The sequence below is a fragment of the Lagenorhynchus albirostris genome, unplaced genomic scaffold, assembly GCF_949774975.1.
Source record: "Lagenorhynchus albirostris unplaced genomic scaffold, mLagAlb1.1 scaffold_275, whole genome shotgun sequence".
NCBI classification, from domain to species: Eukaryota; Metazoa; Chordata; class Mammalia; order Artiodactyla; family Delphinidae; genus Lagenorhynchus; species Lagenorhynchus albirostris.
In genome coordinates, this window is record NW_026783373.1 from 45,257 (window position 1) to 59,998 (window position 14,742).

The 14,742-nt window shown below is 47.7% G+C and overlaps 1 protein-coding gene across 3 annotated transcripts in view; it reads left to right on the forward strand.

Moving 5' to 3' along the window:
- LOC132514309 (myoferlin) overlaps nt 1-14,742 on the forward strand; it is a 141,574-nt gene that overhangs the window by 6,540 nt on the left and 120,292 nt on the right. For all 3 annotated transcript variants that reach the window (XR_009538736.1, XM_060138919.1, XM_060138920.1), the window contains exon 2: nt 13,161-13,216. Coding sequence is in view for 2 of the 3 variants with exons in the window: in XM_060138919.1 (XP_059994902.1) it covers nt 13,161-13,216 (56 nt within the window). In the remaining variant the exon portion in view is untranslated. The remainder of the gene's footprint in view (nt 1-13,160; nt 13,217-14,742) is intronic.

The window sequence follows — 14,742 nt, forward strand, 5'->3', positions numbered from 1 at the left end:
TTGCAGTTAGCAGCTTGCATGGGGCTCTGGGTTACCACGGAGATGACTTGGTCCTGACTCCACATCTGCTACAGCATCTGTGTCTCTTAGTTGAGATGCTTGAGACCAAGACTCCAATTGGTTCAGTTTTGGTCTCACCCCTGGTCCAATCAGCTGTGACAAGGAATACAGAATCCCGGGACAGACAAGGTGGATCCTACACAAGGTAAGCTTCGGAGGGCCGAGAACATGAACCATCCAGTTTATCTCCCTCCAGTTTGGGGATTAGACCTGCTTCTTCCCATCTTTAAGCTGTAATCTGACCCCACCCCTACCCCTCCTTTAAGGAGCCCCCTTTCTTTGTAATCAACACATTACGTGAAAGGGGATGAACTTTGGACTGAGCAGAGTTTCACTTCTGACTTTATCACTAGGAGCTAAATCTTTGGGGCAACTATGTTCCTGAGCTTTTCTTTCCTTGCCTATAAAATGGGGAGAATTACATGTACCTCACAAGGGTACTCTTAAGGATCAACGGTGATAAAACACTATCACAGTGCCTGGCGTGTAGGAGTTATGTGGCAAACGCTCATTTCCTCCCCCTTTTATGCCTGACTCCTTCCCCACTGCTGGGGGTACATACAGAACCCTGGGGGACCTCTGACGGGTGGCCCAGGCTTACATGAATAAATGGGATGCCCTTCAGCTGTGGCATGCAGGCGGCTTGAAGGCAGAGCCCACGTTTGATTCATCTGTGAGAGCACATGATAGCCTCTCAGCTAGGCATATAGCAGGGTTTTTTTTTTTAATGGTGCTGTAATGTACATAGCATAATATTTACCTTTTAAATCATTTTTAAATGTACAGTTCTACTTTCTGTCTCTCTGTTTGATGACTCTTAAGTACCTGGTACAAGTGGAATCATGCAATATTGGTTCTTTTGTCACAGGCTTATTTCACTTGGCAGACTGTCTTCAAGTTTTATCCCTGTTGTGGCATGTGTCAGAATTCCCTTCCTTTTTTAAGGCTAAATAATATTCTATAGTATGTCTATACCACATTTTGTTTATACATTCGTCCACTGATGGACCTGAGTTGCTTCCACCTTTTAGCTATTGTGAATCATGCTGTGAACGTGGGTGTACAAATATCATTTGAGTCCCAGCTTTCAGTTTTTTGAGGTTTATACCTAGACGTAGAATTGTTGCATCATTTGGTAAATCTATGTTTAATTTTTTGAGATACCACCATACTGTTTTCCATCGTGACTGCACTATTTTACATTCCCCCCAACAGTGCAAAAGGGTTCCAATTTCTTTGCCACCACTTGTTTTTTTCTGTGGTTTTTGTTTGTTTGTTTGTTTGGGGATAATAGTCATCCTAAGGGATATAAACGGTAGATTCTTAGCAACTCTCTGTTGACTTGGATTTTCGGCTCACATTTGCCTCATTAACTCAAAGTGAGAATCCCTGCAGTGTTTCTGCAGCCTCAGTGGCCAGCAATGAAGCAGCCCTCCTGGGACCGGAAGCCTGCCTGTCAGGGGCTCAGCAGCAGGCTTGAGAGCCTGGTGGCCTCTTGACCAGTGGGGCCCTGGCCTTGTGAGGTCTGTGCAGCCAAGGTTGTGCTGAGAGTCATAGCAGAGCAGAAGGCAAGTGGGAAATAGCCTTGTCCCTGCAGTACCAGGTCTTCTGGTTGGTCTGGGCTCCCCAGGCCAAGGCTGGAACCAGAGGTCACCCTGCTTCTCCCAGCAGCACATCCTGGGAGATCAGAGTAGCCCTAGATCAGGTGCCCTGTAGTTCTGTCCCCTAACATCCTATACTCCTTTGTGGCGTCTATTGGAACATGTAGTTGTGTATTTGCTGGCTTATTTGATTTGTGTGCCTCTTCAATCATACTGGAAGCTTCATGAGGGCAGGGACCATGTCTCTTTCTCCAGCACCTAGCTCAGTGCCTGGCAAATAGTAGATGACCAATAAATAATGTTGAATGAATAATTCTGGCTCCTCCCTTCAGTCATTCAGTTTAGGATCTCAGAGGCCAGGGGGACCACGTAGGACCAAATGAGACCAGATCCCTGTGACCACAAACTACAAAACTGATCTTGAGTATTTAGGACTTCAGGGTTTCCACATGCTGTTTGGGATCCATTAAGCTGCATCTCAAAGGAAGCTGGAAGGCAGGGGAGCCCTAGCCTACCTCTGACCTTGACATTAGGGCTTTGGTCTAATTAACGACAAGAAACCTCTCTGAATCTCAGTTTTCCTAGCTGTGAAGTGGGTATAAGGCCTACCCATGAAGATTGTAAAAGTCAAATGAGATGATGTCTTTAAGGTACCTGGACTAAAAATAGATGTTTATTCCCACCTCACCTCTTGAAGTCTGGCTTTACGCATGAGGAAACTGAGACAGAGACAGGTGAGGATTCATCTCTGGACTCTTGATTCCAGAGCCTCCGTGTGTCTTCCTGGAGGTCATCATGGTTACAGAGAAAAAAAAAAAAGTGCCTAAAACAACCAAGTCAAATTATGATCCCTTCCTCCCCGCTCTGAACGGATTGAATTGTTCCGTGTGCTAGGGGCATCTGGACCCAGTCTGAAAGAGGAAGACTGTGTACCAAGAACAAAAGAACTTTAAAAAAAGAAGAAGAAAAAACAAAACCCAGCCCTCCTGGGGTGAGTTTCCCCAGGGTATGAAAGCCTTTAGGACACACTGTGACTCAGAAGCTCAGAGCTGACATAGCTTAGCAGTGAATCAGTTCCTGGAGAGTCAAGTGGGAGCCATTTTATTAGTGGCGACTACAACTCTTTACTTATTACATGTAAAGTATTAACATCCTAATATTTGAATGGCAGGGTGAGTTTCCACTTCCCCTTACCTTAGTTTTCTGGTTTATTACTTTCATCATCTTTTCATCCCCATAGCATAACTTATCAATTATAAAAAAATCCCTTCCCTTATCCCTCTTTCATTATTTAAAAAAAGACAGGAAAAAAAAAACCCATTCTTTTTGCTTATCTCTCCTCATTGTTGGAATTCACTGCCTGGGCAGTCCCTGTCTCTTTCCATCCTCTTTTTTGCTGCTGTTTCTTCCTACTGCTCCTCTCAGGCATAAACTCATTTAACAAATCTTGGTCGAGAGTGTACTTTGCCAGGCCTTGGGCTCAGCACCGCAAGCTGGATGGGAAACAAGCCAGACGTGGCCGCCGCCTGCATGCAGCTTGTAGTCTAGCTGTAGATCCAGCGAGAGTTCAGTGGATGCAGAGTTCAATGAGTTTAAACTCCTGGAAAGGAGGCATAAATTTTGCAGGTTATATTGATGACGAGCACTTTCTAGCTATGAAGCGTTGCACTAAAGCTTCACATATATGCATTCATTTATTTCTCACCAAAAAAATGAAGTCCCTCACTTTACAGCTGAAGAGACCACGTCTTGGGGAGAGTGAGTTGCTTTGTTCAAGACCCCACACTAGGTTCCAGGTGGAGCTGGGATACACAGGCCCACCCTGAGGCTGTAACACCCACCCCTGTGTGGCGAGGCTGCATTTGACCCACCCTGGGGTAATTAGTGCACCTGGGCTCGGGGCTTAGCTCCCTAAGCCTGACAATCCAGGCTCTGTTTCCCTGGCCAAATTCAGCCCTGAACGCATCTGATCAGACCAGTGCCAGGACCTGGGGCTCTGGTGCCTTGAAGCCAGATACCTCTGGCTTCAGGGGTCTTGTCTGGGGCTCCAAACGCCCTTCAGTTTGTCCCAGTGTGCTGGACACATGACGGTGGCCTCCCATGTGTGACAGACATGGCCTGAGGAAGGAGCTTCTTCCCAGGGCGCTTACAGTGCAGAAAGCCCTTTCCTGGGCTTGATCGTGTTTGTTCTTCACAACAACTCTAGCAGGTGTCCAGGACATGTATTGTTTATACTCATTTCACACATGAGCACTTTGAGTCTCAGAGAGGACAAGAGTGACCAAAGCTGGGTGACCAGGAAGAGGCAAGGACTCGAACCCCAGACCAAGACTCTTTGTCTCACGCACTTTCCCACTGCGTCGTGCGTGTCTGGCTTTCCCAGTGCTTGGCATCTCTCTTGCATTAAGTCTACCCTCCATCCTCTCCCACTAACAAGCCGCCATCCACAGACACTATCTGATCTCCAGTTTTCCCTCATACCTGCAGCAACTGACCAGCCCAGCTCTGCTCAAGAGCCCCAAGGCCAAAGCTCTTCTCAGCATAGGAAGGAGGGCTGAGTGTAGTGGATCAAAACTGCTGGCAAGGGTAAAAATCCCATTAAAAGAGAGGATTAATTATGGGATATCAGGACCTGAGGCTGAGTCGTCACTCAGCTAAGATTGTTGCCTAGGAGGGTTAGGATGGAGTTATCAAGCTTTTGACTCAGTGCTTTGTGCTTATTTTCAAAGTTCTTTTCTGTGACTGTTTCCTCTTGATACAATCTCTTGGAGTCAGGGAGGGCAGAGGAACTGGATCCTCTTCATGTTGGCTAATGGAGGCCGTTTATGATTCTGATGTGAATCCTACACAGAGGCATGTCCCTTGTGTCCTGGCGCTCTCACGCTCTCTCCTTTGATCCTCAATGCAACCCTACGAGGTGACCTTTTTCATCCCCTTTTCCAGAACACTGAGGCCTTGAGGGGCTCTCTTGAAACAACAGGAAGTCACCTCCTCAAGCAGGGCCCGAAGTGAATCTGCAGAGCACCAGTCTTAATTCAGTCTCTGGCAGATTATGTCTCAGAAACGTGTTAGCCAGAGTCACCAGAGATTAAGTCTTAGGAGCCAGAACACCTGCATCGAGATTCTGGCTTTGTTTCTTACCAGCAGGTGAACCTGGACAAACTACTTAATTTTATTGTGCTATTGGGCTTAAATAAGGACAATAATAGCAACAGGTAACATACAAAGCCCTGTGAAGAGTGCCTGGCATGAGCCCCAAATGTGGTACCTATTACTCCTGGGCATTACGTTGCCATGTTTATTAATGACGAAATCTAGGTATGGAGAGTTGGAGTCAGTGCCCAAGGCCACCCAGCTGGTAAGTGGTGAAAATGTGGCAGGTTGCCTGGCACCCTCAGCCTGAGGTGCTGGTGAAGAGCACAGGTTTGGAAATGAGGCAGGCATGGGGCTGAAGCTCAGCTCTGCCAATTAGTAGCTTTGTGACCTTGGGCAAGTCAGTTAACACCCCTGAACCTCAGTTTCCTCATCTGCAAAATGGGGATATTAGTACCTCCCTGTTGGGCTGCACCCTGCAGGCCTAAAAGGACTCTGCTTGCCCAGCTTCAAGACCAAAGAAGGAGCCGGGAGTCAGCAACAGAGACATCAATGGTTTAATGGAGGGGGGAGCTTACATGTCTGAAGCAAGGTCCTAGAGCAACACCCCACCATGTGTGGTGGACGGTGGGCAGGACATGGTGGCAGTCTTCACTGGGGTGGGGGGCAGGGGCTGGAGATTACCAATTATAGGGGAATTGACGTCAGGTGGGCTTATTAGTCACCAGGCAAACCCGCAGAGGGGCACGCCCCTCACGGACCTTTTGATAAGAACAATCACCAGCTGGGGCCTGGGGCAAGTACATAGGAAAGTGAGTCAGGTGAGTAAGATATAGGAGAAGCAGGCACTGGTCGGGCAGGGGATGTACAGAGAACAAGAGAACAGCCTTCTTGAGTTGCCTGACCGTGTACTTCACCCCTACATACCCTGTATAACCCTTACAATCTTGGTCCACCTCTCTTCCGAGATATCCCTGGGGTCAGGTACGTAGAGGGGCACTGCAACCAGATACCACAGATACAATACAGACAGGCCACCCCTGGTTTTCACAAACCCAGAGCCACCCCCAAGTGTGTGGTCAGGCCCCTCAAGATGGCTGTTCTCTTGCTCTCTGTACATCCCCTGCCCGACCAATGCCTGCTTCTCCTGTATCTTACTCACCTGACTCACCTTCCTAGGTACTTGCCCCAGGCCCCAGCTGGTGACTGTTCTCATCAAAGGGGCATGAAGGACGCGCCCCTCTGCTGGTTTCCCTGGTAACTAATGAGCCCACCTGATGTCAATTCCCTATAACTGGTAATCTCTCCTCCACCACACGGGGCCCCCTCCCCGGGAGCGAAGACTGCCGCCGCCGCGTCTTACCCATCGTTCGCTGCACATGGTGGGGTGTCGCTCCAGGACCTTGCTTCAGACGTGTAAGCTCCCCCCTCCATTAAATCATTGATGTCTCTGTTGCTGACCCTGGGCTCTTTCTTTGGTCTTGAAGCTGGGCAAGCACAGGCCTTGGAGGCCTGCGGGGTGCAGTCCAACACTCCCGCATAAGGATTTGACGTGAATGTGTTTCAAGTGTCCGGCACAGAACGGATGCTCGTGTTCAGTTCTCCACCGAGAGAGCCGATCCAGGTGCCTGCCCGACCTGGGCTCCTTTCATCTGCAGCCCAGGCAGTTGGCAGGGCTGGAAGGTGACCACACCCCAGGGTCAGCTTTTAGGAAGTAGATGCTGTATGGGTTGTTCAGATTGACTCGGCTTCACCGCAGCTCCCCTGAGGATTTGGTTTTGATTCAAGAGTGTGTGTGCCTGAAAGGGCGGCTCCAGAGGCCACTGGGGCACTGGGAACAGAACGCTGAGCGGTAACCCAGCCTGCCTTTTTGTCTGGGCGTTCCTTTAATCAGCAACGTCAGCGACTGTTTCAGAAATTTACAAAACAGCCTCGCTTTGTGTCCCAGTTGCCATTTGGCCAAAATGCCTTTCTCTTAGAACCGGTTTGGCAACATCTCCTGGAGCATTACTGCAGCCGGTTGGGAAGCAAATAGAGATACTCCTTCAGCCAGGTTGACCTGGATGGGCCACCTGTCTTCATGAGTCCCTCTAACACCTGAGGGCGGAGTAGTGTCCTGCTGGCCCTTCCTGGAGCCTTCCCTGCTTCCTGGTTCTTGTGGACGTTCTTCTAGATGCTGGTAGCTGCCAGGCTCACTGCCAGGGAGGAGCAGGCACTACCCACATGCCAGCTGCCTCTGGCGAGCCTCAGAGGCCTGGAATGGAGCCACGTGGCAGAATTGCTCCACCAGGGCTGTGCCCAGGCCCCTGGGCACTTCCTTTAGTCACTGGGGCCCTGCCCTCCAGAGAGGGCTCCACAGCCTGGGAAACCTCCTGGAGTCCACACTGGGTGCTGCTCAGGTGCCGTAAGAAGAAATAATATTGATGTACTAGCTCTTGCTGGTTTAGTGCTTACGACACGCTGGGCCCTATGCTGAGCACTTTGTATTCATTTTCTTAATCATTGAAGCAACTTTAGTCATAATACTTATGAGCTTATCAAGTCCATTTCATTCAAATCATGGAGAAATGACTCTGTGGGGGATAACAATGTTAATAACGCAGTCCCAGCCTTTAAGAAGTCACTCTCTGGTCTTAATCCTCCAATTTTGGAAATTGCTCTGTGTCTGTATCTTCTAGAGTTTCAATCCTTGCTCTACCACTCACTTGCTGTGTGACTCCTGATAAGTTGCTTACCCTCTCTGTGTCTTGGGTTCTTCCTCTGTAACTGGAGATGATCATAATAGAATTTACCTCTTAGGGTTGGTGTGAAGATTAAGTGAGACAGTCATGGGAAGCGCTGGGAACAGTGACTAGGGCAGAGCACTTAATAACTGTTAGCCATGTGTGGAAGGGCTTCAGGGGGCTCTGTGAAATTTTAAGCCAGATAGTGGATGCCTTTGTGTATGTCTGTGAATGTTTCTCAAAACAAAGGGGGCATAATCCAGGACCCAGAGAAGATTCAGAAGTATTTCTGAATGGGAGGTCAAGTTTAGATGCATGGCTGATCTACCTTGCGTACCAAAGAGCTGAGTTACTTAAGAAAGCTTTGTAAGTAGCACCCCCATTTCTCCTGGGGCCATTTCAGTAAGACGCAGCAATCTAAGCAGTCAGGACTTGGGGGCACTTCGTGTTGGACCTAGAGGAAAACTTAGAGATCATCTAGTCTAAATTCACCAGTTCACACAAGAGGGACTCTGAGCTTGGGCGTTGAGCCTTATGTCTCCCTGAGGTGACAGCTCAGGGAAATGGAGAGTTCCCTGATTTGCAAGTCCAGTGAGAAGAGCTGGACCAATACCTGTCTTCTCCTTGCAGGATTCTTAGGATCAGTGAGATGGTGTGTATGTATTTGGAAGTATGTAAAATGTGTTACCATCGTAGATGTTCTTACTTCCATGGGCACCTGGTATTACCAGTTGGTTCCGTTTCTCTGGAACCAATAGTATATATGTACATATAAATGGAGAGAGACAGAGACAGGGAGACAGAGACAGAGAGGGGGAGAGGGCTCATGCCATTGTAGGGGCTGGCAAGACTGAAATTTCTGGGGCAGGTATATGGTCAGGCCACTCAAGATGGCTGTTCTCTTGCTCTCTCTACATCCCCCTGCCCGACCAGTGCCTGCTTTACCTGTATCTTACTCACCTGACTCACCTTCCTACTTACTTGCCCCAGGCCCCAGCTGGTGATTGTTCTTATCAAGGGGGCCGTGAAGGACATGCCCCTCTGCTGGTTTCCCTGGTAACTAATGAGCGCATCTGACATCAATTCCTTTATAAGTGGTAACCTCCCCTTTTTCCCGGGACTGAAGACTGTTGCCACGTGGTGCCTGCCATCCTGCCTGCCGTCTGCAGCACATGGTGGGGGGGTCGCTCCAGGACCGTGCTTCAGAGGTGTAAGCTCCCCCCCTCCATTAAACCATTGATGTCTCTGTTGCTTACTCCGGGCTCTTTCTTTGGTTTTGAAGCTGGGCAAGTACAGGCCTTGTAGGCCTGCAGGGTGCAGCCCAACAGCAGACAAGTAGGCTGGAAATTAAGGTAAGAGTTGATGTAGTCTTGAGACTGAAATCTAAAGGGCAGGCAAGCAGGCTGGAAACTTGGGCAGGATCTTCTGATACAGTCTTGAGGCAGAATTCTTTCTTCTCTAGGAAACCTGTTATTCCTCTTAAGGCCTTCAGCTGTTTGGATGAGGCCCACCCACCTTATAGAGAGTAATCTGCTTTACTTAAAGACAGTTGATTGCAAATGTTAGTCACATCTATAAAATACCTTCGCAGCAACATCTAGACTACTGTTGGACCAAACAACTGGCACCATAGACTAGCCAAGTTGACGTAGGATTAACATTCACCCTGGTCCTCTCAGCACAGATGTACCAATCCGGTCTTAGGAGTCATGGTGTTTCTCTCACTATTTCAATAAGGGTTCACACTGTAGGTGAACAGCAAAGGAAATGGTTCTGTGCACGAGGGCATGGCGGCTTGGCAAGGAGTGCTTGTTCAGTTCTTAGGAAATGTTATTGGGAGGTTGGCAAGCGAGTTAATTACTGCAATGGTGACCTTCACAGAACTGAGAGGGAAGCCAGTGTAGCTAATCAAAAAACAGGAAATGTCTCAAAGAATGCCTTGAATCATGGTCCAGAGTGTATTCTGTATTTGAATCAATTGTTATGTTCTGGGTTGAAACTATTTAATTCCTTACTGTAGACAGAAACAGTTCTCTTCATAACTTCAGAGGTGGGAACTAGGGGAGGTGGAGAAGGGGAAAGAGTTTCCTGTAGTTTAATCTGACGTTTAGTGCCTGCAACTGAGGCCTTTTTTAAAAAAAGATGTGGAATAATTGAATAAATGTGTGACATTGTGGCTGCTGATAAGACAGGAATTTATGTACTTTTTTGGCTGACATGTGAGAAAAGGCAATAAAATGTAATGTGTGCACATTTTTTTTTTTTTTTTTTTTGCGGTATGCGGGCCTCTCACTGTTGTGGCCCCTCCCATTGCGGAGCACAGGCTCTGGACGCGCAGGCTCAGCGGCCATGGCTCACGGGCCCAGACGCTCCGCGGCATGTGGGATCTTCCCAGACCAGGGCACGAACCCGTGTCCCCCGCATCAGCAGGCGGACTCTCAACCACTGCGCCACCAGGGAAGCCCTGTGTGCACATTTTTAAAAAATTCATTTATTTTTGGCTGCGTTGGGTCTTCCTTGCTGCACGCCGGCTTTCTCTAGTTGCGTTGAGCAGGGGCTACTCTTTGTTGCGGTGCTAGGGCTTCTCATTGTGGTGGCTTCTCTTGCGGAACACGGGCTCTAGGCGTGCGGGCTTCAGTAGTTGTGGCACACAGGCTCAGTAGTTGTGGTGCACAGGCTTAGTTGCTCCGCGGCATCTGGGGTCTTCCCAGACCAGGGCTCGAACCCCCATCCCATGCATTGGCAGGTGGATTCTTAACCACTGCACCACCAGGGAAGTCCCTATGCATCTTCTTTATTCAACATTTCTGACAGCTTCTAGTGAGGCATTGGTGTGGTAGCAAACACACACTCAGGTTGTGGAGCCAGGGAGACGTAGGTACAGATTCTGGCTCTGTTGCTTTATTAGCTGTGTGACCTTAGACAAGTTAACCAGCTTTTCTCAGTTAACCACCTTGTCTATAAAATGAGGATGGGAATGTTTACCTTGCGGGTTTATTGTAAGGATTTAGAGTCACTGCAGTAGAATGCACAACCTGACACCTGTAGATCATTATTTAGAGGGAGCAGCTACAGCTGTGGATAGAAGCCATTTTGACCAGTTCCATCGATTTCAACATCCTTTGCAGGGCTTCTCTTTTTCTCCCACACTTTCTGGTACTGTACCAGAGAGGAAGATTGAGAGGTTTCTGTCAGACGAGGGGAAGAGTGAGTGGGGTCAATATGGAAGTGTGAGAGGGGAAATCAGGACCACCTCTAGGTGACATCAGAATCTGATCCAGTGAGGGGCTCTGGAGGCTGCATAGAAAGACCACAGTCAGAGTCAGGATAGGTCCAGGCATGAGCTGATGAGTCAAGTCCTGCCGAAGTTTAAAAAGGGAAGCCAGTTGGGCGATGGGAGCCCACTCAAGTGGAGGAGTTAATGCCTAGCAGAGTGAGGGCGATGACTCATAGCTTTGCTATGCTGAGGTCGTGGAAGAATGAGGTGGCTAGTCCCACAGCTGGCCGTGTGCTGGGAGCCTTAGCAACGTGACGTTTAGCTGAACGAAACCCACTACCTCCTCCATTCCACAGCAGTAGAGGGGAAGCTGAGGAGTGCTTCAAAGCTTGGCCACCAACGTGAGACTGCCTGGGTCCAAAACCTAGCTCTGCCCCACTTACTAACTCGGTGACGTTGAATTCGTTACTTGACTTCTCAGTTTCCTTAGCTGTGAAAGGGAGATGAAAATGATTATACATACCTCCTAGGGTTTGAAGGAGATTAGGTGATGTGAGATAATAGAAAAAATATATGTTGGTCTGTGTCTTCCCCCCAACCCCACGCCCTCGCTCATTTTTCCTGGCACAGAGCTCCTAAAACCCTTGTAACTGCCTAAGGGATAAGAGTACTAGGAGTATTTTTTGTTCAATGAAGCCACTCTGGGTGGGCCCCTGGATGGGGGCTGGTCACCAGAAAGACGAAGCCATAATTAGAAGCTGGGGATTTTCAGCCCCAGCTCCACTTCTCTAGAGTGGGGAGAAGGGCTGGAAATGGAGTTAATAATTAATCATGGCTACGTGATGAAGCCTCCATAAAAATCCCAGAAGTATGGGGTTCAGAGACCTTCCAGGTGGGTGAACACATCCAGGTACCAGGAGGGCAACGCACCGCCACCTCCATGGTGACAGAACCATGGTGCTTGGGGCCCTCTCAGACCTCACCCCATGTATCTGTTCAGCTGGCTGTTCATCTATATCGTTTATCAGTCCTATAATAAACTGGTAAATGTAAGTAACAGTTTTCCTGAGTTCTGTGAGCTGCTCTAGCAAATTAATTGAACCCAAGGATGGGGTCATAGGAACCTCAGATTTATTGCCAATTGGTTAGAAGCCCAGGTGACAACCTGGACTTGCTGTTGGTGTCTGGGGGTGGGGGCAGTCTTGTGGGACCGAGCCCTTAACCCCTGGGATCTGATGCTAACTCCAGGTAGACAGTGTCAGGATTGAGTTAAATTGTAGAACACCCAGGTGATGTTGCAGAAAATTGCTTGGTTGGGGGAACATGCCCCGCCCAATACATCTGGTGTCAGAGTGTTGTGAGTGTTCTGTGTGATAGTAGAAGAGACACACAGGAAGAAAAACTTTTTTTTCCCCCTGAAAACAGGTGAGCTAAGGTTTACAAAGCCTTTTGTACTGAAACTTAGCTTTTTTTTTTTTTTTTCGGTACGCGGGCCTCTCACTGTTGTGGCCTCTCCCGCTGCGGAGCACAGGCTCCGGACGCACAGGCTCAGCGGCCATGGCTCACGGGCCCAGCTGCTCCACGGCGTGTGGGATCTTCCCGGACCGGGGCACGAACCCGTGTCCCCTGCATCAGCAGGCGGACTCTCAACCACTGCGCCACCAGGGGAGCCCTTAGCTTTTATTTTGTTAAGTGTCTGGGGCCTCAGGGATTCAGGAGAAGCCCCTGCTCTTTGGACTTTGCTCCAAGAAAGCTTTAAGCACTAGCTAGATAAACATTTACTCATCTGGATAGGTGTACTGTCCAGTCTCAGATGCAGAGAAAGAAGACCTTGTGTCTTCAGAAACAATGAGCCAGGAGTAAAGGAAATGCCCAATGCTCTGCTGGTCCTAGAAAGTGTTCATCTACGAATTACCTTGTATTAGGGCTGTGAGAGGGAATCCAGCATAATCTTTAAGCTGTGTTGGGGTCTTATCACATGCAAAGGCAGCATGGGCTTCAGAGCTGAAATTCCAGGTTTATGTCAGGGCACCACTGCTGCATATGAGGTCAGACACATTCCTCAACTCCTTTGAGTCTCAGTATCCTCATTTATAAAATGGGATACCTGTGGGTCAAAGGTTACCTTCGTTGGCTTCTTTCTGCAACAAGCTGGGGAGATGCACAGGCCCTGGGTGACTTTGGTCTGCAGGATTTGCTGAGGGAGAGACAGAGGATCACAGCATTTCTGTGATTTTGAGTCTCCCATCCCTCAGCTCCTTGTCGGTCTGGGGATGGGAAAAATGTTTTTAGGCCAAAAATGCTGTTCAGTTTGGAAAACTCGTTCAGGTAGCCCTCACCCTAGTCAGATGAAGGTAAAATGTAGGCACACCGTTTGCCCTCAGGGAAAGGTTCTTTGAATGAACAGATGAATGGTACAGGCTCTGTAAATATTTCTAATTGATATCTCTTATTTTTAATTTGCAGATGAGAAAAAGAAAACAAAGAAAGTCGATAATGAACTCAACCCAGTGTGGAATGAGGTGACTTCGTTATTTTTCAATTTTGTTTCACTGGATAAGCTACCTCTGATTGTCCCGTCTTTGGTCAGAGGTTTAACTCTTATATTTGGAAGGAGAATCTCTGCATTTCACCCCTACCCCCTCCACCTCCCTCTGTGGCCACAGAGACAGCAGAGCAGCTTAAGGACACTACTGCACAGTGACATCTCCTGTGCAGTAGTGGTGTGGCAAGTGGAGCCTGGATGGGTTAAGGAGGGTGGGGTTCTAGCCTGGTGCAGCCGTGCGCTTGTTGTGTAACCTTGTCCAGTTATGCTGCAAATTGGGGCACATCTGTAGAGCGAGGGGTGGGCTTAGATCACCTCTGGAGTCCCAGAGAGAAAGCTCTGTAATTAAAAAACATATCTGCATGTGACTAATCGAAATGGTATGACATGATACTTTGTGTATCTGGAAGAGTGTCATTTATTGTTTTTTATGTTGATAAAAGTAATATGTACTTAATGTAGAAATTTTGAAAACTTCAGATTAGCTTAAAAAAATTCCTTTTGGTCCTACTATCCAGAAGCAACTACTGTTAACATCTTGGAGGTATCAACAAATATTTATTGAATGAATACATTTAATAAAATAGGATGTCTTAGAATTAGCCAATTAGTATCATACAGTGAATACAGTTTCCTATCCTATTTTTTCCTACTATTATATTCCTGAACATATACCCCTATAATTCCATTAAAAATATTTTTATTGACTATGTAATATTGTATTGAATTGATATAATTTATAGACCTCCCCCCCACTAATGACTTTATATCTATTTTATAAATTGTTTCAGTGTTTAATAGATTTACAGATATGTGAAATTTTTAATTCTTTCCACTGAGTAGGATTTTCCTATGCTGACTAATTTTTGAAAAGTTGATCATCTGCCCTATTGTTTTTCTAAAAACCAGGTCAAACCGTTCTGGATAAGTGCAGTGATAAATGTCTTTGTTATTTTGCTAAGTCACCAGGTTGTGACGGCTTCCTTCCACCAACTGCAAATCCCTTCTCCCCTTCCCCTCCCAACAAGTTTCAGTATCCCTATAAAATAAAGACTACTCGTTCTCACTGGATGAGGCCAAGACTAAAAGTTTCTTAATGCCTATCTGAAATGCCCTGCTGGTTTCATGCAGGTTGAGAGAGAATTCCACTTCTCTGCAATTTCACTGGAACCCAGAGCACAGCCAGCTGGACTGCCAGCTCCATGAGAGCCAGAGGCTGTCTGGTTGGTCCCTGTGGAAACTGTGGGTTCCTAGCACCTCACACAGAGCTCCAAGACTAAAATAAATAAAAAGTACATGTATGTGTGCATTTAGTGATAACATGCCTCTTTATTTTTTAAATTAGTTTATTTATTTATTCTTGGCTGTGTTGGGTCTTCGTTGCTGCACGTGGGCTTTCTCTAATTGTGGCGGGGGTGGAGGGCTACTCATCCTTGCGGTGCGCAGCCTTCTCTTGTTGCTGGAGCACGGGCTGTAGGCGTGTGGGTTCAGTAGTTGTGGCTC